At 51.4% G+C, this 25229-nt stretch overlaps 9 protein-coding genes across 9 annotated transcripts; 8 read left to right on the top strand and 1 right to left on the bottom strand.

Annotated features, from left to right (window-relative positions):
• The first annotated feature begins 981 nt into the window (after positions 1-981).
• On the top strand, positions 982-2101 carry BO66DRAFT_390405 (short-chain dehydrogenase). Its single transcript, XM_025646999.1, has one exon. The coding sequence runs from the start codon at positions 1041-1043 to the stop codon at positions 2034-2036; it is 996 nt and encodes a 331-aa protein (XP_025505738.1). The 5' UTR covers positions 982-1040; the 3' UTR covers positions 2037-2101.
• An 889-nt stretch (positions 2102-2990) lies between these two features.
• On the top strand, positions 2991-4463 carry BO66DRAFT_419200 (putative short chain oxidoreductase/dehydrogenase). The gene is made up of 2 exons (XM_025649796.1): positions 2991-3785; positions 3848-4463. Exons 1-2 carry the CDS (start codon positions 3484-3486, stop codon positions 4407-4409), a joined length of 864 nt encoding a protein of 287 aa, XP_025505737.1. The 5' UTR covers positions 2991-3483; the 3' UTR covers positions 4410-4463.
• A 1217-nt stretch (positions 4464-5680) lies between these two features.
• BO66DRAFT_370453 (DUF3425 domain-containing protein) lies at positions 5681-6705 on the top strand (the record flags this gene model as incomplete). The annotated part of the gene is made up of 2 exons (XM_025645416.1): positions 5681-5898; positions 5954-6705. Exons 1-2 carry the CDS (start codon positions 5754-5756, stop codon positions 6703-6705), a joined length of 897 nt encoding a protein of 298 aa, XP_025505736.1. The 5' UTR covers positions 5681-5753.
• A 1358-nt stretch (positions 6706-8063) lies between these two features.
• BO66DRAFT_370450 (cytochrome P450) lies at positions 8064-9938 on the top strand (the record flags this gene model as incomplete). The annotated part of the gene is given in 4 exon segments (XM_025645415.1): positions 8064-8939; positions 8955-9119; positions 9180-9557; positions 9594-9938. The coding sequence occupies 4 exon segments, from the start codon at positions 8064-8066 to the stop codon at positions 9936-9938; spliced, it is 1764 nt and encodes a 587-aa protein (XP_025505735.1).
• Positions 9939-10557: 619 nt separating this feature from the next.
• Positions 10558-11660, top strand: BO66DRAFT_390402 (LamB/YcsF family protein). The gene is made up of 2 exons (XM_025646998.1): positions 10558-10670; positions 10739-11660. The coding sequence occupies exons 1-2, from the start codon at positions 10602-10604 to the stop codon at positions 11456-11458; spliced, it is 789 nt and encodes a 262-aa protein (XP_025505734.1). The 5' UTR covers positions 10558-10601; the 3' UTR covers positions 11459-11660.
• A 2112-nt stretch (positions 11661-13772) lies between these two features.
• BO66DRAFT_400001 (uncharacterized protein) lies at positions 13773-15179 on the top strand (the record flags this gene model as incomplete). Its single annotated transcript, XM_025648709.1, has 1 exon — positions 13773-15179. One exon carries the CDS (start codon positions 13773-13775, stop codon positions 15177-15179), a length of 1407 nt encoding a protein of 468 aa, XP_025505733.1.
• Positions 15180-15816: 637 nt separating this feature from the next.
• Positions 15817-17776, top strand: BO66DRAFT_469999 (MFS transporter; the record flags this gene model as incomplete). Its single annotated transcript, XM_025652760.1, has 8 exons — positions 15817-15845; positions 15929-16055; positions 16117-16270; positions 16324-16444; positions 16494-16545; positions 16601-17030; positions 17104-17420; positions 17510-17776. 8 exons carry the CDS (start codon positions 15817-15819, stop codon positions 17756-17758), a joined length of 1479 nt encoding a protein of 492 aa, XP_025505732.1. The 3' UTR covers positions 17759-17776.
• A 249-nt stretch (positions 17777-18025) lies between these two features.
• BO66DRAFT_390400 (cell wall mannoprotein 1 family protein) lies at positions 18026-18777 on the bottom strand. The gene has a single exon (XM_025646997.1). The coding sequence runs from the start codon at positions 18708-18710 to the stop codon at positions 18126-18128; it is 585 nt and encodes a 194-aa protein (XP_025505731.1). The 5' UTR covers positions 18711-18777; the 3' UTR covers positions 18026-18125.
• A 4400-nt stretch (positions 18778-23177) lies between these two features.
• On the top strand, positions 23178-24990 carry BO66DRAFT_345953 (putative MFS maltose transporter; the record flags this gene model as incomplete). Its single annotated transcript, XM_025644566.1, has 4 exons — positions 23178-23410; positions 23480-23958; positions 24016-24353; positions 24408-24990. Exons 1-4 carry the CDS (start codon positions 23192-23194, stop codon positions 24986-24988), a joined length of 1617 nt encoding a protein of 538 aa, XP_025505730.1. The 5' UTR covers positions 23178-23191.
• Between the last annotated feature and the right edge of the window lie 239 nt (positions 24991-25229).

Below are 25229 nucleotides of genomic sequence, written 5' to 3'. Positions count from 1 at the left end.
CTCTGATTAGCTAGTAAAAGCGGTTCCTAAAATTCTTCTGTGCCATTTACTTCCATCAAGCGTATAACGGTGTGCACTTCAGTCCCGAATTTTATGACGTCGGTGACATTGTGTCGGAACATGCAGTTCACCAGTATCGTTCAGCTACGCACTAGCTGCTTGTAAGTAGATTCATTCACGGCGAACTATTCGAAAAGGGTCAATTTGGAAAGACGCTTCGGACAGCGAGGAGTGGTCCAGGCATCTTTTATTTGTAAATGTACCATGTATGTGTTCAGTATCGAGCTACAAGTGCTGAGTAGGCGAGAACAGAACGAAATGAGTTTTATCCTAGAGCTAATGTGATAGTGTCATACTTAGACCGAGGATGGGTTTGTAGGGATAACCAATCCAAGCCGAGACAACGAATGGATTAAGGTTTATTAATTACCCCTCCACATCGACCAGCTTCAATTGCATCTCCGATAAATTAAGTTTGCTGCTATTACGTCTTCGGGCTGTACGCGTTGGGGAAGTAGCCGGGTGCTCATTGGTCCCTCGCGTTAAACTCCTTCGCAATCTGGACATCCTCCAGGTATTCCCCACCTGTTCCCTCCAAGACATACTATGTTCTTTATCATCTCACTCGATTCGTTCACTATCTAACCTGACACGGGTGACATAATTAGTGCCCACCCTTTGCACTAAAAGATGACACGCCCAGAGATTTAAGTAAAATACAGCCAAAGTAAGCCCTGCATATTAACTAAGTACGGTTTCCTTAGGCATATTGTAGGATTTCTCACTGTATTTTCGTGAGATATCCGGTAGATTGAAAGGAATGAGTTTTTGTAATGTATTGTATGGTATGAGTAGACTTGCATTTTTCTCGGGGTTGTCCAGGGAAGCCGGAACGAGCGAGTCTTCTCTAATCGAAACAAGCAGGTATTAAAAGGCCCTCAGTTTACCTTTGCCCGATCCTTCTAGCAATCAAGATTCAATTTCACTTGCACAAGTCTTGCTTCTCTTAACTCTTTCCTATCAATTCCTCCGCCAGCACCATGACTAGCCGGTATGCTGAAGTCCACAAGAACCCTCAAGGTCCAGGAGATGCCCGGCCCACAGCACAGCAGATTATTGATGATGAAGGGCTTAAAGGTCAACTGGCCGATCGATATATGTTGATAACTGGCGCATCATCAGGAATTGGGGTCGAGTCTGCGAAGGCGCTTTTTGCAACGGGCGCAACATTGTATCTCACGGGACGAAACCTGGACAAGACCAAGAAAGCCCTGGGCGAACTGGCTTCTTCGCCTCGCGTGCACATACTGGAATTGGATCTAGAGTCTCTATCGAGTGTGCGCGCATGTGCTGCGGAGCTCCTCTCCAAAACCAAGACTTTGAATGTCTTTATCGCCAACGCGGGTGTCATGGCAACCCCTGAGGGTCGGACCAAGGATGGATTCGAGACCCAGTTCGGCACGAACTACCTTTCTCAGTTCCTACTGTTCCTCCTCATACGCCCAGCTCTCTTAGAAGGTGCCGCTGTTACAGGGTCTGACTCTCGGATCATCTTGCTGTCATCTATCGCCCACCGATACTCGGAAGTCGACTTCGAAAATATCAACTTAGACGGTGCCTATGATAAGTGGAAAGCGTATGGACAAAGCAAGACCGCTCTTCTTTGGGCGGCTAATGAGATTGACCGTCGTTACGCTTCCAAAGGACTGCGCGCCTTCAGTGTTCAGCCTGGTGGCATTCAGACCGGACTCCTGCAGCATTTGTCTGAGGAAGAAAAGGCCGGACTCGCATCTGATCCAACGCTTGGACCTCAATTCAAGAGCCCACCACAAGGAGCTGCCACCTCTGTATGGGGGGCCGTCTCTAGAAGCTTGGAAGGAATTGGTGGAAAATATCTCGAAGACGTGCAGATCGCCAAACCGTATGATGCGAGCGAGGGACAATGGGCACCCGGCTATTTCCCCCATGCGTACAGCCCGGCGAAGGAGAAGCTGCTATGGGACATGTCATTGAAAATTCTCGGCATCGAAGAGTAAAGGAGGCACTCAAGAATGAGCTACTTGGACTCGTTTTCTTTTACAAAGGATGGATGTTCCTGTACGTTACTGGTTCAAGAAAACAATCATTCGTCCTTGCTTTCCCCTGTAACATCTAGCTAGTTTCTAAAATCCATATTTGACTCAGTCCTCTGTGTACTTGGATCACTTTACACTAGAACAAAAAATCACCTATCAGGGCTATCAGTCACATAAATTCATCACATGAATTCAAGGTGAAAAGCACGCTACATTAAAGGCAGCTTGTTTTTTTTTTTTTTTTTTTTTTTTTCGGCCCTTCGAAGGGAGTCTCAGAACAAAGCTCAGGAGTAGCAACATATAGTACAGTCTCGTTTCGACCCTCAAAATAGTCAGACCATTGCGATGAATTCTTGCCACTGGCACAGGGCAACATTTGAGGGTTTGAATACTATTCGGGCAGCTGCTCAACATCACTACTTGACTGAATCGAAATGCCCGTATCGTTGCCTACCCCATCACTCTTTGCTCCGGAATGATCTTGGCGCGGCATTACTTATTGGTGCCAGCAACACCAGATAAGATTTAGGGTACTTACAGTGGGAGGAAAGGAGTTTGCACCCCCCCTGTTTGGCGTACGTACTGCGCTAGCTCTCACCGCCTTCTTTATTTTGTCCACCGCACACCCAACAAAGAAAATAATTGGCTTCTATAAGAGCTCTGCTGGCAGGTTCACGAATAACTATGCCTAAAGAGGCTAGCGGATGAACTATTGCAGAGGGGGGGTGGCAATTTCCTTTCCAGGGACTGTACGGAGTAGAAGAGGAAAAATCCCCCCCCCCCCCTCCCCTGTTTGGTTGGGCCGAAGGGTCTTTGGCAGTGGAGGCGGCCAGCTTATAAGGAACGTGGAACCTGGGTCCGGATCTTGAACTCTCCTCCCGGTCTCTATGTTCCATTTCATTGCCTTTGTCAACTGTGACCACTTAAGCTTACATTAAATTGGTGTTTAAAAACAGAAATCAAAGGCTGCAATCGCTCCTCATGCTGTCGCTATTGATCATGCTACAACTAAGTCTGAGCCGTTCGCCTTTCACTATATGGATACTTGGATAGATCAGTTGATTTGAGGCCAGAGAACGGCAAGAGATTAGAATTAGATTATGATAAAGAGATACCTAATTAAACGAGACGACGGAAAGAACCGCAAGCTGAAACGCTGACGGGGCGGATTGACCTGGCCAGCAAATTTGTTCAATCGCAGTACAAATTTGCTGACACGAACGACCTCCATCAATACCGATATCTCCGAAATAATGTGATCATTAGAATAGTCTCGGAGAAATCTCCCATGACGTAATGTCTTATGCCAGAAAATGTATAGATATTCCGACCACCTATCTTTTGAGCCTGGAGCTGGGCATTTTCGACGCAAATTCTCCCGGCTTCATTTTTCAACCAAACTCTCCAGATGGCATCGACACCCCATGTGTGGCTGATTACAGGCTGCTCAGCTGGTTTCGGCATTTCAATTGCTCGTGCAGTCCTTGCCCATGGACATCTTGTGGTTGCAACCTCTCGGAATCCGACGAAAACACCAGACCTGGTTGAAGAGATCACGCAAAAGGGTGGGCACTGGTTGACGCTTGACGTGACAAGCCCCGAAGAGGATATTAAAAAGGTGGTCGAGAAGGCCCGGGATCTGTATGGTCATATTGATGTTGTTGTCAATAACGCGGGCTTTGCGGTAGTCAGCGCACTAGAGGACGTCGAGTGAGTCGCTTCCTTCCAACTTGCTCTATGCCGCAAAAACAACCTAATGCAAGTGAATATAGCGAGAGCGCCATCAGAGCACAGTTTGAGACAAATGTGTATGGGCTTATCAAAGTCACAAAGTCCGTTCTACCAATAATGCGGAATTCGCGCTCTGGAACTATTGTGAACATGAGTTCTGTGGGTGGTTTGAGAGCACTACCTGCTGTCAGCTTGTATTCAGCATCAAAACATGCCGTCGAAGCTATCAGCGAAGCGCTCGCACTCGAATTGTCACCTTTCGGCATCAGAGTTCTTTTAGTAGAGCCCGGAGCATTTCGAACCAATTTCCTTGGACAAAATGCAGTCTCTTACCAGCCACCCAGTGATCCATATCTCGGGACAGCCGTCGAGAAAACCCAGCAGTATCTCCATAGCGAGAATGGAAAGCAACCTGGTGATCCCGAAAAAGCGGCAGAAAGAATTTATGAAGTCGTTATGGGAGAAGGAATGGCTAAAGATAAAAAACAGTATCTTAGGTTGGTTTTGGGCAACAAGGCTTATGAAAACGCTCGTCTTAAAGTTGCCGACCTTTCGGAGAACTTTCTCGCCTTGGAGGACATTTCTAGAAGTACGGACTACTAAGTATTTTCGAGGGCGACAATTGCAGTTTAGTCAAGTTGTATAATCATAATTAAGCAATCCAATCCAAGAGCTCTACTGATACTATTAAGGTAATACGCATGTGACTGGACCACCTGGTTGAGCGGGCCATTCACCTATCATTAGACAATTTCAAGATCGATTATCTCATTAACACCCCTTAGTTCAATTAGACATAGCGATTTTCACATGTATTGCCTATGAAAAATATCTCTAAATCCAGAACACTTAGCTGGCGCCCTCTTCGATGGTCAGACCCGCTTCACAGGGTATCTCATTCGCTGCGCGGAGATTCCCATTATCCTACACAGGTAATGGAAGCTTGTGTAGCGAAAGGTAGTACCCCTTGAGAATCCGATCTACTAGTAAGTTTAGTCGGCTTTGAGGGCTTTTTAACCGCTGAGCTGATCGATCATTCATTGTACCGTCTCTATTTGTTAGACGCGATTCCCATGAGTGGTGTGGGTCATGCAAGTGATGAATTTCTGAAATTAGGTATAATTGTGTTTTCATTAAAGCCGAAAACCCCGATGGCTATTTCCGTGGCATCTGAACTTAGTGACAGGCAAATTCCCACCGACTCTTTATGCTAAACATTATCTCGGGGTTCCTAAGAATGTCTGCTGAAAAGAAGATACCCTTGCGCCAGTGAGATTAGTCACAGTAGAAGTATCGAATAATCTAGCATTTGAAGGATTCGACTAGACTAGGGATCGGTTGACGGTGGTTATCCAGCCTTACTTCAACCGCGAAGTCTAAATGTCTTACGTTCCTAAGGCCTACTAGTCGAACACACGAATGAAAGCATGACGTCTTGGTACCAAGAGAAAAGTTAATTGCAGGACTTCCGGGTTGATCCGGTTACCATGCAAAAACAGAAAAGGAGTGGGTACGCGCAGAATCAGTCTGTCCATAGTGGTAAAAATACCACATCGACTCGACACTTGGTTTCACTAAATTACTAGCCTGGGTCAGCAATTAGCGCCAATTTAAAGATCTTTTTTTTTGTCTCAGAGACGATTGACGGATCATTATCTCGGTGGATCGGTGGAGACCGGTCATAACAGCCATTGATTGATGCAGAAGAGAAAATTGTCGTAGTAATAGACCAATCACATTCCTTGCCGACATACTGTTGAACAGTGGATAATCAAAAGTCTCGCGGACACGTGTCAGCAATCTGCAGATAAAACCCCACGCAACGTGATAAGATAGCCAGTCCATTTTTCACTATTTTTTTTATTTCATCCTTGAAATATACCTGTCCTCGAGCCATCTGGCTTTATCCATTGCCACATACGCTTGCGAGATTTGACGCTATTTCTCATGGGGACTCCATCAGTAGCGAGGTCACTCGTCCTGCAGCGCGTTTTCCCAGGGGTGGAGGTAGCACCTGCAGATAACTGGATAGGCGTCACAGATATGAAAAGGCGAAGGAAGTTGCAAAATCGACTCAATCAACGATCTCGGAGTCAGTAGTACTTCACATTTGAATCAAATCTGTGCTAATGTGCTACATGGACTAGGGCAACGCCGTCGAGTAGCAGATAGCAACCAACGATCCACGCCTTCAGCGCCACCTAGTATTGAGATCGCCCTTAGGATTTTAGATACTTTGCAGATTATTGGCCCGGCCTCGCGGAATGTAGAGGACATCATGAACCAGCTTGTAAGCATGGTCACTGCCCATGCTAACCTCATGTGTGGGTCCCCATTACGAGATCTACGCTTCAGTATAACAAGACTGAACGTCTTACGAGCACTTTTTTTCAACCTGGAAGTACTAGGTTACAGCCCAAGTGACATCCACGACGATGCTCAGTCAACCTTCAGTCCCAATATCCAAAGCGGGATCAAGTGGTCCCGCATAGAAGCGTTGCCAACGGCCCTTCGGCCGACTGTGATCCAGCGAACTGTGCCCCACCACCCGTGGCTGGATCTTATGCCCTTCCCCCGAATGAGGGATACTCTCATACTGGCGCAAGCCTATATGGACGATGAGCAGTTGTGCCACGATCTGTGTGGAAACAGGGTACCCTGTGCCGGCTGTCGTGATCTGAGCCGACCAGGAGGGGTTGGTGAGACTGGCGTTCTGGTTTGGCGTGACCCGTGGGATCCATCCGGCTGGGAAGTGACAGAGACCTTTGCCCGGTCATGGGGTTGGGTGCTGCAGGATTGCGTGGACTTGTTTAATTCGACCAACGCGTGGCGGATTGAGCGTGGAGAGAGGCCGCTGTTTAGAAGTGCTTTTGGAATCGACAAAAATGCTAAAGTATGACATCCGTGTCTTGGTTATTGTCACCGATTCTGAAGGGAATGTATGGACAGAGTCTGCCAAACGTCAGCAAATCACTGATGGTCTCGATATTTCCATTAAACGCTTGTGCGAATTTCTCAAAAAACGGGAACTGAAATTTGAAGCTATTATAGAATAAGTAGCCGTGGTTCTCAACTGACTAAAGTAGTAAACCTTTGTGACTTTTCAATCTGAAGCTACCGAGAGAAAAATATAGGCTCTCCGGAATTTGCATAGAGTAAAAATGGCAAACAGTTGCGATATGAACGAAAAGCTTGAGAACAGCCTTCTGATGATGAAAGGCGAGCCTGTATACAAGAGATACACGAATGCTTTGCTGCTGAGAGGAAAGATGAGAGGAAATGGGAATCTTGGACTGAATAAACGCGATGTGGTTCATAAAGACCAGGCTTCAAGGAATTAATCATTCTATCCCGAATTGACTAAGATAGTCTTTTTTGCTTCTGAAAGGGCCGAGGTGATTGAACCTCAACCGGTATTGGGCACGAGCTCATCAAAAGCAAAAAGGAAAGTATACGACGGGGTATTCTGGACAGAAAGCTTTCATGTACTAAATTCTAGCAGGGAATAAAGAAATCACTGCACGAGATGCGGTATTTCTATGTACAGCCGCAGGTTCAGGGGTATCAAATATAATCTAGTCAAGAATGTTTTTGTGCAATTCGGAGATAGCCAACGTATTGAATGCCCAGCGGAATATTAATGTTTGTTTGTCCTATGGTAATGGATCTACAATCGTACGTAATTTGTTGAGTGGTTTCCCTTGATTGCCGCGGACGATTGTGGACTCTTTGAATTCATTCGTGATAGCTGCCTAGAATTATGGAAAATGATACCCTGCTGTTCATGGGGGTATCCAAACCTTGGAATCTTATACTGAATCAAACTACGCTGCTCAATTAGCCCATTTCCTTCGCATCCAAGCCCCCTCTCTCCTCAATACAATTTACAAAGTTGAAAACTGCAAGCAATTCATGCTCCAAGGCTGAAGCGACTAAAGCGTGCCAAAAATAGACCGCCAATTGTCAACTGTTGGTTGACCGCGCAAGGCTTATCTCGAGTTTCCATGAAAGTATGGAGTGTTTTGATACTGCAATAATAAAAGCCCCTACACGATAGAGGAAAAGTTAATCTAGGACACAGCTATCCCCAGCATTTCATCCCGCATGACCCCACAGCGATCGAGCCTGCGAGGATTGTGACAGCCCCAATAGACATGTCATACGGAGACCGGCCGCAGGTACCTGATAGTCGTCCGTTCGTAATAAAAGCATGCATACGGTCAGTTCAAGCTCTAGCGCCTCCCACTTCTCCTCGAGATGGATTTCGATTTGGATGCTGTGGTCAAAGCTGTGGCTGTAGGCCTCGTGCTTGCGGCATTACACCAAGTCTACCACCGCCTCCTGCTACCTCGACCGATCCGTGATATTCCACACATTGCGGGGTCAGCCCGGAGGCTACTCGGAGACCTTCCTGAGTTGCAGAAGATAATGGCAAGTACGCAGGACATCCAGTCCTGGCTACTGGAACAGACCCGTCGGCTGAAGTCCCCTCTGATTCAACTGTTTTTGGACCCGCTGGGTAAGCCAGTTGTGGTCCTTAATGATCCACGAGAGGCCTTTGACCTACTGCTCTACCGCAGTCGAGACTTCGACCGTACACCCGTGGTACAGGACGTTTTCTCCGGCCTGTCTCCCACTCACCATATCACCATGAGCACTGGCCCCGAGTGGAAGAGACACCGTAATCTGATGAAGCATCTGGTGACCACGCCATTCCTTCAGGACACTGCTGCGCCTGCGATCCACGCGTCTGTCGTGCGCCTGGTCGAACTGTGGAGTATCAAGGGGCGGGTGTCCCGAGCGTCGTCGGCGTGCTTTGCACCTCAAAAGGATTTTCAACGCATGGTCCTTGATACCCTGGTGGAAATCTCATTCGAACGGGACTTTCCCAAAGACGGGATCTCATCGCAAATCGAGCTTCTCCAAGACGCCGAAGCCTGTGGCAGGGCGAGAGTGAGCAGTGAGCCGCAGATCATCACATTCCCGGAATCAGATCCTCACGAGTTCATCCGTGCACACGGGGTGCTCAGTGAAGCCATTGAAAAGACTGGGACATCGCTCTTCCCACGACAGTCATGGTGGATGATGTCCAAGCTACCCCGACTGGCCCACGCCCTCCGGATCAAAAGCTGGGTCACGCGGGAATAGCTCGAGACTGCGGTCTCCAGCACCGTCAGTGCACCCGCGGACTCGGCATCAGAGCTTCCCGACCGACCCCGATCGTCGGTTGAATTCATGATTCGGCACGAGAGAGACCTGGCGGAACAGGAATCCCGGAAGCCGGATTACCTGTCTCCGGCGATGGAAGACGAGGTGCGTGACATTCAACTAGAAACTACAAACATAACCAACTGCTAACCCGCTCACCACCAGCTCTACGGGTCCATCTTCGGCGCCTCGCATAGCACCGTGTTCACATTAGCCTGGCGAGCCAAGCTTCTATCCGATCACCCTCGGGTGCAGAGCCAGCTCCGCGAATGCCTGCGGACGGGCTTCCCCGAAGTCCTAGAGGCAGGACGCCCGCCCAGCGCCCTGGAACTGGCCACCCGAACCATCCCCTATCTTCACGCAACCGTCGAGGAGATGCTGCGGTTTACTCCGACCGCGTTCATGATCGACCGCATCGCCACCCGGGACACTGAGCTTCTGGGCTACGCCATTCCCAAGGGCACCTGCGTCGGGGCCCTGAGCAGCGGGCCCGGATTCACGTCACCGGCGTGGCCGATTCCCGCCGACAAGCGTAGTAGCGCTGTGTCTCGGACGGCGATGCCGACGCCCGCCGCAAAGCCAGATCACGACCGGCAGTCTCCCAGTCACGAGTGGGCTGGTGAAGATCTCGATCGATTCGTTCCGGAGCGATGGCTGGTGGCTCCCTCCGGGGCCGACGGCCCATCGACCTTCGATCCGAACGCAGGCCCAACCCTGGCCTTCGGGGCCGGACTCCGGGGCTGCTTTGGGCGTCCGTTGGCTCAGCTGCAGCTGCGCATGACGTTCGCGCTGCTGGTGTGGCATTTCGAGCTCAGGCCGTGTCCCGCGGCTCTGGCGACGTACGCGGCGGTCGATGGGCTCTTTCGGCAGCCGAAACACTGCTTCGTTGCTTTGGGGGAGCCTGCGCGGGGGGCTGGTCAGTAGTTAGAAGGATATCCACAGTCTGTGAGGTGGCTCGGTGCGTGCATATTCAACATGGTGAATGCCCTGGGCAGATGTATGTGCTGTGCATTTATAAGTTCAAGTTGCCCCGCTTTTCGGTGTTCGTCTTGAGGTCGTATTATGCTCTGTGTATATCCACCCGTATGGATCCTAGCGTTCGAGTCAATTTCAACACATGATTTAGTACTTTCAGTATCTTTTCTTGTCCCGGGCGAGACTGTTCAGCGCTATCAAGCAAACAAGACGTCTTTCAAATTTGACATTTTAAACCGGGTGAAAGGCCAGTTTGCGGTCTTCCTCCCAGACAGGCTTCTGAACCTCCGAACCCCGCAGCTAAGCGCCGATCGTAAAGACCCATAAATATAATAAGAAACGGTCGCATTGCAGCATCGCGTTACGTCACTCATGATAATATTGCAACCCATATATACTATTTCGCTGGTCACATTAGTAAACTCCGCTTGCTGAGCGAAACATATGCAAGTGGTGCTATCAAGTGCAGTTAGGTCTAAAGTGCCCGACGACCGCATACAGTGCACTACAGTCCACCACATACTAACTACTTAAACCCCAACCCCGCCCCGCCCCCTGGGACTCTCCATTTCAGTCTCCAACCACTACCACCGGCCGCTATCCCCATCCACGATGACCGGGTTAGCACGCAAATATGAAATCAACGCCGACATGGGCGAAGGCTTCGGCCGCTGGAAGATGGCAAGTAGCCCCGTCGCTCGCGTAACCACCACATAGATCAACGAATAACCAACCGACCGCACCACCAGGGCCCCGACGCAGAACTGATGCCGTTCATCGACGCCGCCAACATCGCCTGCGGCTTCCACGCCGGCGACCCAACCATCATGCTCAAGACCATCCGGCTGTGCAAGCAGCACGGGGTGCGGGCCGGGGCGCACCCGGGCCAGCAGGATCTGTTCGGGTTCGGCCGCCGCAAGATCGAGGTCGACCCGGGGGACATGTACGCCGCGGTGCTGTACCAGGTCGGGGCGCTGAAGGCGATGCTGGACGCGGAGGGCTTGGCCCTCGCCCACATCAAGCCGCACGGCGACCTGTTCTTCTACATGCAGCGCGACGAGGACATCATGCGCGCGGTGCTGGAGGCCTGCGCCACCTTCCGGGTGCCCGTGTACGGCTCCCAGAATGCTAAGCAGGCGGCAATGTGCAGGGCGCTGGGCGTGCCGTTCCAGGGCGAGATGTATGTGGATATCGACTACTCGGCTGATGGGCGGCTGCTGCCGGTCGCGCAGTCCCGCGTTCCGACGCCGGAGCTGTGCTACGAGCGGGCGCGGTCCGCTGCGTTGACGCATGTCGGCAGGGACATCGAGGGGAGTGAGTTTCGGTTGGGGTTCGAGGGCACCCCGTTTAGTATCTGTGTGCATTCGGATCTGCCGACCGTGTTGGAGAATGTGGCGGGCGTGCGCAGGGCCGTCGATGAGGCTAACCGGCTGCGGTTCCCGCAGGAGGCCGGGGTTGAGGATTCTTGATTTGAGGGCAGTACGTCGCAGAATGCTCCACCTTTCTAGGGGAAAGAGTAGTCATCGAGAAAGGTGAGGGTCGTGGGGTTGTCAACCGTCAATTGGATGCGGGTGAGGGGTTGCTATCAGATTGGAAGTGATTGCTATGGTGACAGTTATACATCTCCCGCACTCTCTAGCCTCTTGTAAGTTCGGGACACAAAAGACAATCTTGGTTAAATGCTACTTATATTTGGCGTTCATTCTCGCGTTTTATATTTTACCTTTTGGTCAATAGACCATGCTCCAAATAATCTTGACACTCTGGCCGATCGGACCTTCACCGGGCATGCTGCTTACCCCAACTCTTATCGCGTATCTCAGGCATTCATCCTCCAACTTGCCCCGCACCGATCATCCTTACCCCATCGTTGTCCATGACATGGAGCCACCAAGCTGGCAAATGAGGAGCAAGCATCCAGGTACTTTATCTTTGCGAAATATCATACAATACGAGCCGTCACTTGATGTTGTGATTTGCGGCGTTCGTCTCCCATCCGTAAAGCCCCAGCATCAACACGTGGTGGTTGCCCCAGGCACCATTTTTATCACGGCCACTCGTGCCTGCTAATTCGGTCGTTCTACTATGTGTTAGTAGCGGGCGGTCACTACAATACATCTCTTTCATCTACCATTTGTATCGGCCCTGTTCATGCTGGCTGGTAATATGTGATGATAAGTAAGCTCGATGCACAGCCCAAACCCGCCTGGCCCGCTCACAGACATTTGATTATGTAAAGAGATCTCAAAATAAATGGAGAAGAGGAGTCTCTGACTACGTAGTTCATGGCAAGGGGCGGTGGCTTCAGCGTCTGTTCTCGACAAACTCTGTCACATGGGAGTATGTGATTCCGGCTACAAGGCAGCGTAAGACCAGCAGTCGAAAAACGAAAAAGAAAATGTATTATAGCAAGACCAATGTTGCTGAATGCCTGTGGCACAACAGAGAAAGCTTGACATCTCTGATTTGTTAAGGCGAGCCACCGACTATGAGTACTCTGGGGTCTATGCCATTTTTGACCCAGTGATAAGCTGTTCCCCATGTGTCCAGAGGCTATCTCATACCTTGTACCTTGTACCAAGTGCTATGGTACTGCCCTTTTCTCCCCGGATTTTCTTAAGCTTTTTACATTCCAAGTATTCCTGTTCCCTGCTCGCAGCTAGCAATCTTCTTGCTAGGCATCATTCAATCTCGTCCATGGAGCACCAGCCATCAATATCCACCTGTTCCGCGAGCAAGGCAAATCTCAATGTCAAGGTCTGGATCTTCATGGAGATGTCATCAGTTCTGTAGTGAGGGTTCAAGGCCAGCCTACCCCGAGCTCCATAAGCCTGGCAGCCTTTGATGCTGACCTGTGCTGCGATAGGTCAAGTACGGTCGGCTGGCGCTTTGGATTCACATATCAACTGCCCAGAATTGAACAATATATGCAACAATGTAAAACAAGTTGTCCTCAGAACAAAAGTGGATGTATTTACATCCAAATGCTGGGTGAGAACATGTGGTTTCAGTCTCGTGCAAGAATAGTTGAACATAGATTCACAGTTGTGGTTTTATATACCGTGAATTTGAAGTAACCAGAGAGTAGATACCTAGTAGTCTTTCGTGGCGTCAATCCATTACGGTTTGCTTTCGATGGATTAAGAAAGTAAATAATCTGATTCTTTTCTGCATTGGAATCAACCTCACTAATTACATGGAATTGAATTCTCCGGCCCTTGACCTTTTATTGGATTCCGATTGGTGCTTCGCTTGTGGTTTATATACAACTTAGCCTTCCAAGTGTTAGAATATTCGGTAGCTGATATCCAAATCAATTTATATCTGAGTGATAACAAATTCTCACCCTCTTAATATATGGCTTTTGCTGTTCTTGATGATTCAGTTCTCGTACAAACTTCCGTCAACCCCAACGTCCCAGTCATTGATCCAACAAATTGAGCCCCTGGCAAGACACCAACCAGCTCACTGACCTGTGTCTGGCAGTACAATGGACTCTAGAACTATAGACCTTCTGTTAGTATTCAATGGCGATAGATACACAGTCCTGGTCAGGTGACATTCACTACTACTCCCTTGGGGACATCGAATGTGGACAGCGCTTTCCTCCACTACTCGTGGCAATTCTTCCCTCAACTCTCTTTGTCATCTTTCAAGTCTCCTCATCAGCTCTGAACGATGCTCCATCATTGTTTTCATACACACCTCAGCACATATCTTTATCTTGATCACCTCAATTCCCTGTCAGCCAACACAAAATGATGCATTAATCCATCCTGACAGATGGAACGTCTACCCACTGAGTTACTTTACCATATTGGTCAGTACAGCCGAGAGGAAGAGCCCCCTTTCAGGACCTTGTGGGCGCTATCATTATGCTCGTGGCGCTTCTATCACGTGTTCAAACCTCTGTTATACTCGGAGATTCGCATCACTTATGACGGTTATCGTATCCCTCTTCATGACGTTGATTTGATTATACGGCTCTGGCATGACGCAGAGCTGGCCAAGCGGGTGCATCGGCTCGATATTCACTGGCAGGGGTGTGGCTCGAGTGACCTGAGCAAGTTCGAAGACGAAAGCAAAATCGTCGCATTCATCAACTCGGCCCTGGATGAGATTTTCGGCTCCAATGCGCCCCTCTACCGGACCCGAGACAAATGGGAACACCATCTGCAGGCTCGCTGCCAAGAGGCTTGGGCGGGGATTCTTCTCGTTCGACTATCCCATCTGCGACGCCTGTTCGTGAAATACGACAATTCCGACCTGATAGTCGATATCCTGCGCAAGGCGGCGCAGCGGCAGCAGCCCTTTGATCGCACCCTGCCCTTTCCGTACCTCACTGAAGTAACCGCATCTGCCCACAGCCGCCTACATTGGATTGAGTCGGATCTCCTTACCTCCTTCTTCTACTTCCCCGCGGTCCGCCGGGTCAATGTCTTCGCCGTAGCCGAGACTGCCGCACCTGAATCGCTAGTCGTGAAACATGATTCGCTCCCCGTGCGAGTCTTAGTGGTCTCGAATGCCGTTTACTGCCGCGGGATGCTCGACTGGCTCGCGGCGAGCGCGCGTCTCGAACAGGTCACGTTGAAGATCGCTGTTCATCCCACCGATGACTACTGGGATATGCCGTCGAACGAAAGATTCCATGCCTCGAGATTCCGGCAAGCCCTTCTTCCTTGCGCCAAAACGCTCAGGTCTCTTCGGCTGGAGGGCGCCTGTAGTTACAAAGTAGTCTGGTATAACGAGGACCGCGACGAGGATGAGGAGGCCGCATTCGGGTCATTTAAAGAGTTCGCCAACCTTCAGACACTGATCGTGCGATACCATTTTCTTCTAGCACCACCCTCGGCGGATGACAAGATGCCACTTCTGGCTATACTGCCCGCTTCGCTGGAGTCCCTGGGGATCACCGATATCGAATCCGAGGATTATCTTAACCTTGTGGCGGAGCTCTTGCGGTTGGTACGGCACGGCCCGGATCTCTTTCCCCGCCTGAACGAAGTCCACCTTTTCGTGATCGACATGTGCGAGGGCCCACTGGATGCTTTGAGAACGGGGTTCGATTTGGCCGGTATCGGGCTGACGGTGGAGCTGCAGCAAGAGGAAGACTGGGAGCACAATGATGTGTCTTCCGACGGCGAAAACCCTTTTCTCGATGTTGAAGTCCAAATGGTTGGTCCGTCATAAGGGTTGAACTTTTATCTGTATTTCTATCTGTGCTGAGGTGTTGGATGAGTTTTGGTAGTGCTTGGGTAGAGCCTTAGCCATATCCTTCCGGGTCGGTACTTACTAGGTAGTCTTCGCTGCGCTAAATCGACTCACATGTCCGTGTGGGCAACGAACCCTTATCTTGCATCGTAACCGCCCTGGCTGATTTCGAAGCTGAGACGACCACTTCGTGTCTCTGGTACTCCATATGGCTTGTAGCGAGTCTGAAAGTACTGATGGGCAAGACTCCGTCTCTACCTCGAGCCTTGGGCTTTTTATGGGTTGAGCCATCATCCAACTTTTTCGACTTGCAACCGACTGACGCACTTAGCTTTGACGGAAGAGAGTACCATCCTCCACTGTGTCCATGTTTAGATTGCTGGATCGTTTGAGGAGAGTTAGATTTGATGCCACGAGCATATAAGGTTCATGTGGAAACACCAGGCATTCTTGGCATTCCAGCGTACAGGGGTGTGCAATGAAGTGCGTCAGCGCTACTGATGCCTAAGACGACTAGAATTCTTTACTTAACAGCCAGACCGGGGCGGGGAAGCTCGAGTATTAACCTCTATCTCCTTCACATGAGACCTGTCGCCTCTGCTAGAATCTGACAATCATGCAAGCCCATAATACGTTCTCCGAGCGGTTAGAGTCGCCATTCTAGTATCGCTGTCAGTCATACAATCGCCGCTTCACCAAAGCTCCATGTCCTTCTAACCATCTCATAGATGCCTTGTCTCCTTCATCGACACAGTGAATGTGGGGATGGCCAATATCGCGTTACCGACCATCAAGGAGGCACTCGGCTACAATGAAGGAGACTTGCAATGGATCTTGACCGCTTATTCACTGACGGTAAGATACACTTCCTCCATCACAAGGGCAGCGACAACCTGATGACGGGGACCGCGGCCAGTTCGGCGGGTTCCTGATGACCGGTGGCCGGCTGGGCGATATCTTCGGTCATCGAATGATATTATTTCTGGGCATGACGCTATTCAACATAGCCTCCCTCGTCTGCGCTCTCGTCCACACTCAGATTGGCCTTATTATCGGAAGAGCCTTTCAAGGTAGGATTGCCAACCTTGCGTTATCATTGATACTCATTCTTGACTACTCCCAGGTCTCGCAGCAGCATTCACCATTCCCTCCGCCCAGTCGTTGGTCGCCCTGGCTTTTGAGAATCCGAAGGCTCGTGTCCGGGCCTTCGGCGCCTGGGGTGCATGTGGCTCTAGTGGCTTTGTGTGCGCTTTCCCTTTTTCTTGTTGCTTCGTCCGACTTACATATCTATAGATTTGGTCCTATCCTAGGTGGCGTTTTCACCTCACTGGTCACTTGGAAATGGGTACGAACATGAGTTACTCCGTCTTGGTAACCGAGTCTGATTGCATTCGTCTTAGATCTTCTGGTTTTCCTTGATTGCGGAAGGTGCCCTCCAACTCGCAGTCATCGCTCTTATCCTTGTCCACGAACACCATCACCCAGCCGGAACTGGCACTGTGAATCAGTGGAAAGACCAGCTGGCGACTCTTCATACCTGTCTGGATCTCCCTGGTACTTTCTTATCGATTGCCGGCCTCATCCTTCTAATCTACGCCCTAACGACCGGGAACATCGACGGCTGGAACCAGGCTAATGTTCTTGCGACGTTGATTCTGGCCGTGGTAGTACTGGGCGTCTTTTTGGTCCTGGAACTGAAATTCTCCGCCGATCCAATTCTCCCTCGGTACATGATTACCGACCGAGTGAAAGCGCTGGGCTGTGCCAGCGCCGCCCTGACCTATGCTGTCTGGCAAGGCAGCAATTACCTCTTGACCCTTCAGCTGCAAAGTGAGCCTTTCCCCGTTGGACTTTCCATTATCCACTCCCAACCCCCGTGCCACTAACAAATAGTGGCAAAAAGGCTTCGGTTACTCCGCACTTGCGACCTCGCTACGGTTCATCCCCCTCGGTGTCACGGCGCTGGCTGTCAACTTCGTGGTCCCCGTCCTAATCGGCCCGGTCGGCGCTCGCACGCTTTTGGTGTGTAGCTGGACCCTGACGCTGGGCGGACTGGTCCTCTTTACGCGGATGGGCGGGGCCGAGGACTGCTGGCGCTTCTGTCTCCCCGGGATGGTCCTGTATATTGCCGGGGTCGGGACGGTGTATTTCGTGGGGAACGTGAGTGTGGTGGCCACCGCGAAGAAGGAGCAGCAAGGGACGGTGGCTGGGGTTTATAATGTATGCTTGATCACTTGGCGAGATGTTGTTTTCTCTTTTCCTTAAATACTCATGATCTGCCCGGACTGACTAGTCATGTTGACGTTCAGATGTTCCTGAATGTGGGCGGAGCAGTGCTGGGAGTGGCGGTATTGACCGTGATCTCCAACTCGGTGACTGCTAACCACGGAGGCGTTGAGAATCCTCGCGCTGCCTTGGATGGATATCGGGCGGGGTACTATGGTGCGATCGCAATGGCGACGCTTGGGGTGGTTCTGTCGTTGTTCTTTCGCTTACCTTTGGCTGATAGTGAGAAGGGGGGTGGGGAATGTGTTGAAGAACCAGGGACTTCAGCTTGATGTTCTGTGTTGCTTGGTATCCTCTCGGACAACAAAAGCCGAAGAGGAGGTAGGGTTGGATACGACGTTGCGTTCAGTGCGCAAAGTGGTAGTCAGGTCTGATAGCCCCATCATGATTTGAGCAGCAGCCTCAGGGCGCTCGTAACACATAGTCTTTACTACAACTATAGACCAAGCACAACTTTATCTGTGTCACATCCAATGCGGGCTACGCTGAGGCTACGAGCAAGATTCGTGTGCACGCAATGTTCAATTCGCCTATATTCAAACCAATCCATCCACAGCATCCCTCCACCAAGATCCCTCCTTTGCACAGCACCAGGCCAGCAACTACCCACAAACTTAGTAACCAGCACGCTCAAACTCCTCAACCCAGAACAGCGCCCCCCTCAATCCCACGCCGACTCTTGGGCGCCTGATCCGCAAAATCCTTCACGCCCGTCTCGATCGCATCCGAGATGCCCCCGGCAACCGTCCCCGCCAACCCCTGCAGCTCCTGGGGCACCTTGGAAACAATCGTGTCAGACAGCTTCTTGGCGGCGGCCTTCTGCTGGGTGAGATCATTGTAGGTCTGGGCGCCCTTGCCGGCCTGCACGATCAGAGACTTCTTGCCGTCGAGCTCGGTGATGACGGCGGCGATCTTGTTCTTGAGGTCGTTGACGGGGCCCGGGAGGCCCAGCGCGTCGCCGGAGCTGAGCGTCCCCGTGCCGCTGACCTGCGCGTTGCCGCTGTTGATCGCCGTCACCAGGTTGTCCGACGCCTGCTGCACCTTGGCCACGTCGCCGCCGCCATAGCCTTGGATGGCCGTCCCCAGCGCGTCGACCTTGGTGCCGATCCCCGAAAGCACGCCGGTGATGGTGGGCAGGTCGCGCTCTGCGACTTGGGTGGGCGCGGCGAGCGTGCCGCCGGCGGCGAGGCTGATGGTTAGGACGGAGAGGATGGAGAGTTTCATGTTGTTTTTGATGGAGGGGATTGAGGGAGTTGTGGGTGTGGTTTGGTGTGGTTTGGTTTGAAGGGTGGTGGGATGGTTGATGTTGATTGTTGAGGGATGGTGGATGTTGATGGATAATCCTCCCTTTATATCTATCTCTGTGGGTATCACGCGCCTCCGTGGAGATGTTGAGACCTCAAACTAGCAAAAGGATACTGTCACGATGGATGGTGGATGAAAATTGAGGCCGGTCGATCCCCAAGGGTCGGATGATGTGCACATACCCGAATCCTAAGTGATTGACAGGGACTGAATCACCGGTGGTCAGGAATGTCTCACATTCCGGGGAAGAGGAAGCAAGGCCCCAAAAACGGGGGGTGTTGGATCGGTGGTAAGTTAAGAATACAGTTGAACTACAAATGTCGAGAAGGCATCCTCATACTAATGGGGTACTGGGGTACTGGGGTGGGTCTACTTAGTCTAGTCTCTGTTGCAGATGGCCTCATTTATCAGTCAACTTTAACTTTCTCTCACACTCTCACAGGGGAAGAGCCTAAATCTTGGCTTTGTGCACAGCTGAAACTTCCAAAGGGCTCCCGGGCGGGAGCGGCAGGGCAGAATCTGCGGAGAAAGCTTTCCGCGTCGCATTTAACTTTGCTGTTTTATGCTGGTATCTAGGATGATGAACATCAAGTCGTGGCATACTTCTTTCCGAATCGTTAGCCTTGCGGTGCCTGGTGTCTTCCGGGTTTATGTGCATCGGAATTGATACTTGTAGAGGTAGGGATAGTTGGCTCAAGTGCAAGCCTGTATCAGATAGCAATAGTTCAAGACCTGCAAGAAAGCACGGATCAACTCACTACTCCTACACACCTTATTTTTTTTAGGGGGCAGGAAGGATGCCTGTGCCACGTGACACTTCTTCTCCCTGGCTCCACTGTACAAGTTACATACTGTCTGATTGGCTACATCAGCTGGAGTCACATGACCCATTTTTCGTTGACAGTGGGCCTGGCTCGGGACTGGAATAGATGAGTCATGCCGGAATATGCGCACTGTTATCAGGGCATAAACCAGAGCTGATGTTTGTCTAGTTTGCCTAGAGCCAGCGGGTGGTGGAGGCCCCAGGTCACGGGCCGATTTTTGGTCGTACCGAGGTAGGCCTAGCCTGCTACCTACTTACAATACCCTGTAAGGGCGTTCCAATACTAGCGCCGTGGCCAGCGGAAGTCACCTGCAGAAAGCCCTCTTGTTCGTGCCACGTGCTGTTGGGGCTTGTACAAGACACTGCACTCTTCATTATTGTGAATAAGATCCAACATGATGAATTCTTAGTCACTCAAACAATCATTACCAGCTTGCATTATGAAACGATGACTCGAGTACTGGGGATATAAAATACTAGCTTAGATTTCAAGAGCGGGTAGCAGGGAGGAGCAACTATATATCACTAGAATTGTCCACAGCTTCAAGTCTTGAAGTGTTTGACAGAGGTGACAAGACACGTAATGAGGGTCTAGCCTGCAAGCTACTATTTCACAATGCGGTCCACAGCCCGGGGATCTGAGCATTGGAGAGTGGGTTGCCGACGATAAGGGTGATGGGATCGGTTGGGGATTTCAGCCTGTGAACTGGAAGGTGGAACTCTAGCATTCAATCATTCTAAGCGCTGCTGTGGCTGTGCTGACCTTTCCAGTTGACTGGATTGTGGCTCACGGCGGGTAGGAGGTGGATGGAGCTGCCTGCCCAGTCTGGTGCAGTGTTGGCAGCGCATGTGCCAGCAGGTGGCTGTTTTTTTGAGCCATTGCATTCTGTTATCCCCTCTCATCACCCATATTGAGCTTTTGTTTTCTGGTAGAATCTCGGTCTGTCGTAACGTTTCTCATACCTGTGCATTGTGGCGGGAATCTGATGACGGTGCTGGTCATGCCACAGCAGTAGGTGGGTGCACATGTAGAAGCATCCAAATCACTCACGGTCGGCCTAAACACCCTCTCTGCCTGGTTCTTGCAACTATTGCGCACTACGTGGCAGGGCTGAAGAAAAACATTTACAAAGCGCCCAAATGTCAATAATTCACCTGATATGCGAGACGCTCCCTCCACGCTGAGGCGTTCTTAGGTTCCTCTCAAAGGTGGCGTAGACGAGATGACGCAGGTTGACCATACTATTCTCTCCCACCGACCGGTAGGACATATGTCCGATTTTGGCATTACCTTCAGGCGCTCTCCGCTCACTTTTGTCGCTGCAGTCTGCGGGTTGGAAATCGACACAGTGACAAGAGAGGATATAAAATTTCATCACCACCTGCCTAGAGACATCTTGCCTTAACAAGTACAACACCTTCTCTTCCCACACCATTAGATCTACTTTCTGACGGTCGCATCCCATCTAATCCTCTCTTTCCAGAGAAAACTCGTGAAGCGAAAATGAATACTAGTAGTGATTGCTATGACTGCTCGCGATTCCGCGACTTTTGCCCTGACCCTGCGGCCGCGGCCACCAACAAACTCGCTCGGCTAGCCACGCACGTGAACTACGTACTAGTACTAGAAGTCGGGCTCCGGGACCTACCCACGTGAATGGACGGCCTTCGTGAGATCCGGATCCCACCGTTTATTCCACGTATCGGCAGAGAAGGGCGGAGGAGACCTCCGGCTCCAGCGATGGCAAGCCCTCTGCCCCGCGTTGCAGGTGGAATTCTACGGTCCCCAGGACTGCATCACACAATGTCGAAAGGTACGTTCGATGCAGATACCCGAGTCCTTGCAGAAGAGGCTGACTAGTGAGAAACTAAGCTACAGGCTGTGGAAAAGGCGCATGTCAACCTGATCGATCTGATCGATTGCCGCCGAAGATGCGGTAGATGCGGTAGGCATCGGAGGGTCGATCTTCGTACGAAAAGAAGAGAACCGCTCAATCAAAGGCAGGAGAACGTGATTTTGGGTTGGAAGTGGACTTTGGTCTTTTGCTTAGTACCCACTCGTTGATGAAATCTGGCTATGTCAATAGATGTAGATACTTATGCTTTGGGTGTCGGCCCCCCTATAGAAGTCATTGCATCTCTATTGAGCTACGAATCACGGAGTATTCGATCAAGAGCCGGATGATCCATCGGATAGCCAATCTCCCCTTGTCTGCGTGATACCCGACATGATAGAAATCATCGTCGTCACCGTTTTGATCTGCTTTTCATGGCTTTTGTGTAGGGAGCACTGTGGCGTGCCGCGGCGGCGGCCAAGGTATGAACCACCCGGACGAACTCCTTCCGGTCACGCTCCTCTTTCAGTGGGAGAGCCGACAGATCCGCGCGTGCGGCCACGAGGTAGCCAATCGGTGGCAGAAAGTAAGATGAGCGAGACGGGGATGTCGCAGACGTCGTAACTTTACTCGTGTAGCTTGGAGGCCTATAAGCACTAATGCCAAGATACGAGGGGCGGCAGGCGCACTGTGTCTGCATCTTTTGGGATGTTGGCTGCCATTCCTGGCCTCTGTTCTCCGACGGGGTGAGATCTAGATTTGTCGGTCATGATGATTTATTCCCAGTCACATGGGGCTAGAGTTCTTTAGTACTCTCTAAGTAGACCTGAGCTCGGTCTCAACGACCAACAAGGCAACGATGAATCATGCCATCTAACAGTCTCTGATACCCCTGACCCTACTCGATATGCAGGGGCATTGTGTAACCACAACGTATGAGGGTTGTCTAACGGTAACAATTCTGGATTTACAGAACTGAGCTAGCCGGCTCTCATTGGGCAAGTCTGAGACTTGGGATCAAGAATAATCAAGACAGGTGGCGATTGGTGCAATTTCATGTCAAATGACTGTATAATAGCATCTCGTAGTGAATGAGCTCAATATACAAAGTCCGTCTGAGCTGCTCTGATTGGGGTTGGAATTAGCCGAGTGGGGAAAGGGGCTGACAGGCAAACCTAAAACCCCGTAAACGAGCCGTACACGATTCGTACACCACCCGTACATCACCCGTAAACAAACCCCTTTGGCCCCCCGCAACTGCGGGGAAAATTGGGCCGATGGGGGTGGACCGGGCCATCTCCACCCGACTCCACCGGAAGACTGCCAGAATCATCTCTCCACCCGTCATACCCAGGCGCTAGGATGCTAGTGAGACCCTTCGGTGCAATGAGAAAGCGATCACGGTGAATGGGAGGTGGATGCGAGGTGATTGCCACCCTCCTATCGACCACGTGCTCGGAAAACTCACCCCCCCGGAGTGGGGTCGTTGGGTTCCAGACGAGGTCCAAGTCCGGGGACTCCGCAGTAAAAGCCCAAGCTTCACTCGATTAGGCTAATGTCACCATTACCACCAGTACCGGAATACCACCAATCCTACTAACCAGTACCATCACCATCACCATCACAAGCGGTGTGTCGCAGCTATAAAGGTCGGAGATCCCCCCAGATCTCCCAGATCCCCCCTCCCCTTCTCCTGTCTCCCTCCCTTTCATCCACCCCTTTCTTCCCCAGAAATCGCCAACATGGCTAGCGACCCCACAGAGAAGGAAACCTCGGCGTTGGAGGTCGAGGACCAGCCCACCTCTAAGGACGAACCTGTCTACGATGCCAACGAGAAGGTCGACTATGACAGAGCCGGCGCCATCGGTGCTGAGGAGGTCGAGCATCGGATGACTGTGCTCGAGGCCGTGAAGGCTTATCCTGCTGCCAGCGCCTGGGCCTTCGTCATGTCATGCACCATTGTTAGCTCTTCCCCCCAATACCCCAATATACAGATCACTTGTCTAACACTTGACCTTGTGACGCCATAGATTATGGAGTCCTACTGTGTTTTCTTGATGGGACAGTTCATCGCCACACAGAAATTCGCCGATGACTTCGGGGTATATAGCGACGTCTCAGGAGTATATATCATCGAGGCTTCCTGGCAGTCAGCATTCCAGTGTAGTGGACCACTGGGCGCCTTCATCGGGGTCTTCGTGGCAGGTCCCATTACTAGTTGGATCGGATACCGATGGGCAACAATTGGCGGTCTCATGGCGTTGAACGCCTTCATCTTCATCTTTTACTTCGGCAACAGCCAGGGGATGTTCTTCGCCGCCCAGATCCTGGAAGGCATCCCGTGGGGCATCTTTATCGCCAATGCACCCGCCTACTGCGCCGAGATTGTGCCGATGAGACTGAGAGCGCCAGCGACGCAGATGTTGCAGATGTTCTGGGCCATTGGCTCCATCATCGTCGGCGGTATCACCTATCACTACCAATCCAAGAATGACTCCTCGGCCTACAGGTTTGTCTGCTCCTACCGATAAGTTCGAGCGAGTACTGTACTGACCATCTCTCTCAGAGTTCCCATTGCACTGCAGTGGATGTTCCCCACTCCTCTGGCTCTCCTACTCTACTTTGCGCCCGAATCCCCCTGGTGGCTCGTACGCCAGGGCCGTCTGGCCGACGCCGAGAAGGCTGTCAAGCGCTTGGGACGCGCCAGCGTGGAGGAAAACCCCGCTGACGCCGTCGCCATGATGCGTCGCACAATCGAGCTGGAGAAGACGGTGAAGAAGCCCACTCTCGTGGAACTGGTGCGGGGGACGGATCTCTATCGCACGTTGATCGTCTGTGGTGTGTACGCATCTCAGAATCTGACCGGCAATCTGATTGCGAACCAAGCCGTGTACTTCTTCAAACGTGAGTCCCGTCCATTCCCTCGCAACCTCCTAGCAGACTAACACCAGATGACAGAGGCTGGCATGGGCGAGACAACCGCATTTGCTCTGGGTCTCATCACGTCGGCCCTCCAGTTGATCATGGTCATGCTCTCGTGGATCCTCACCACCTACCTCGGCCGGCGCACCATCTACGTCTACGGCCAATCGATCAACTGTATATTCTTGGTCGCGCTCGGGATTGCGGGCTCGTGTGGCGCGAGCACGGCGGCGAGCAACGCGCAGGCATCGTTGGGTCTGATCGTCTCCGTCCTGTTCTGCTTGGGCCCCGCCCCGTCCTCGTGGGTCATCATCGGCGAGACCTCGTCCGTCCGCCTCCGGCCCCTCACCACCGGTGTGGGACGAGGCGCCTACTACTTCATCAATATCCCTTGCATCTTCCTCTCCAGCTACATGCTTAACACGGATAAGTGGAACCTGGGCGCCAAGAGCGGCTACGTCTGGGCCGGCACGGCGTTCATCTGCACCGCCATGGCGTGGCAGTGGATTCCCGAGATGAAGGACCGGTCCTTCCGCGAGATCGACATCCTGTTCAAGCGTCGGGTCCCGGCGCGCAAGTGGAAGCGGACGGTCGTGGACATTCGCGATGATGAGTAGGCGGGTTTGTTGTCGGGGGGGGGTGCCTGGGTGGCACGTAATCAACTCAAACTCGAAGCGAACCCTTTCTACCTGGGTGAGCCAGTTTATGCATGTTTCTAGCTTTGTGATACTTAAGGTCAAATCCACAGCTTAAAGCTCAGACACTTCTAAACGGTGAGATCGGGGGGCTTGAATGGAAAACACTTAGAGCGTAAGTGGCGCGTTCTTGTTATATGTAGCATGGGCGATATGGAACGAT

Source organism: Aspergillus aculeatinus (genome assembly GCF_003184765.1).
Source record: "Aspergillus aculeatinus CBS 121060 unplaced genomic scaffold BO66scaffold_14, whole genome shotgun sequence".
Lineage (NCBI taxonomy): Eukaryota > Fungi > Ascomycota > Eurotiomycetes > Eurotiales > Aspergillaceae > Aspergillus > Aspergillus aculeatinus.
Note: the sequence above shows the minus strand (reverse complement) of the source record. Positions and strands in the feature narration are given on the sequence as shown.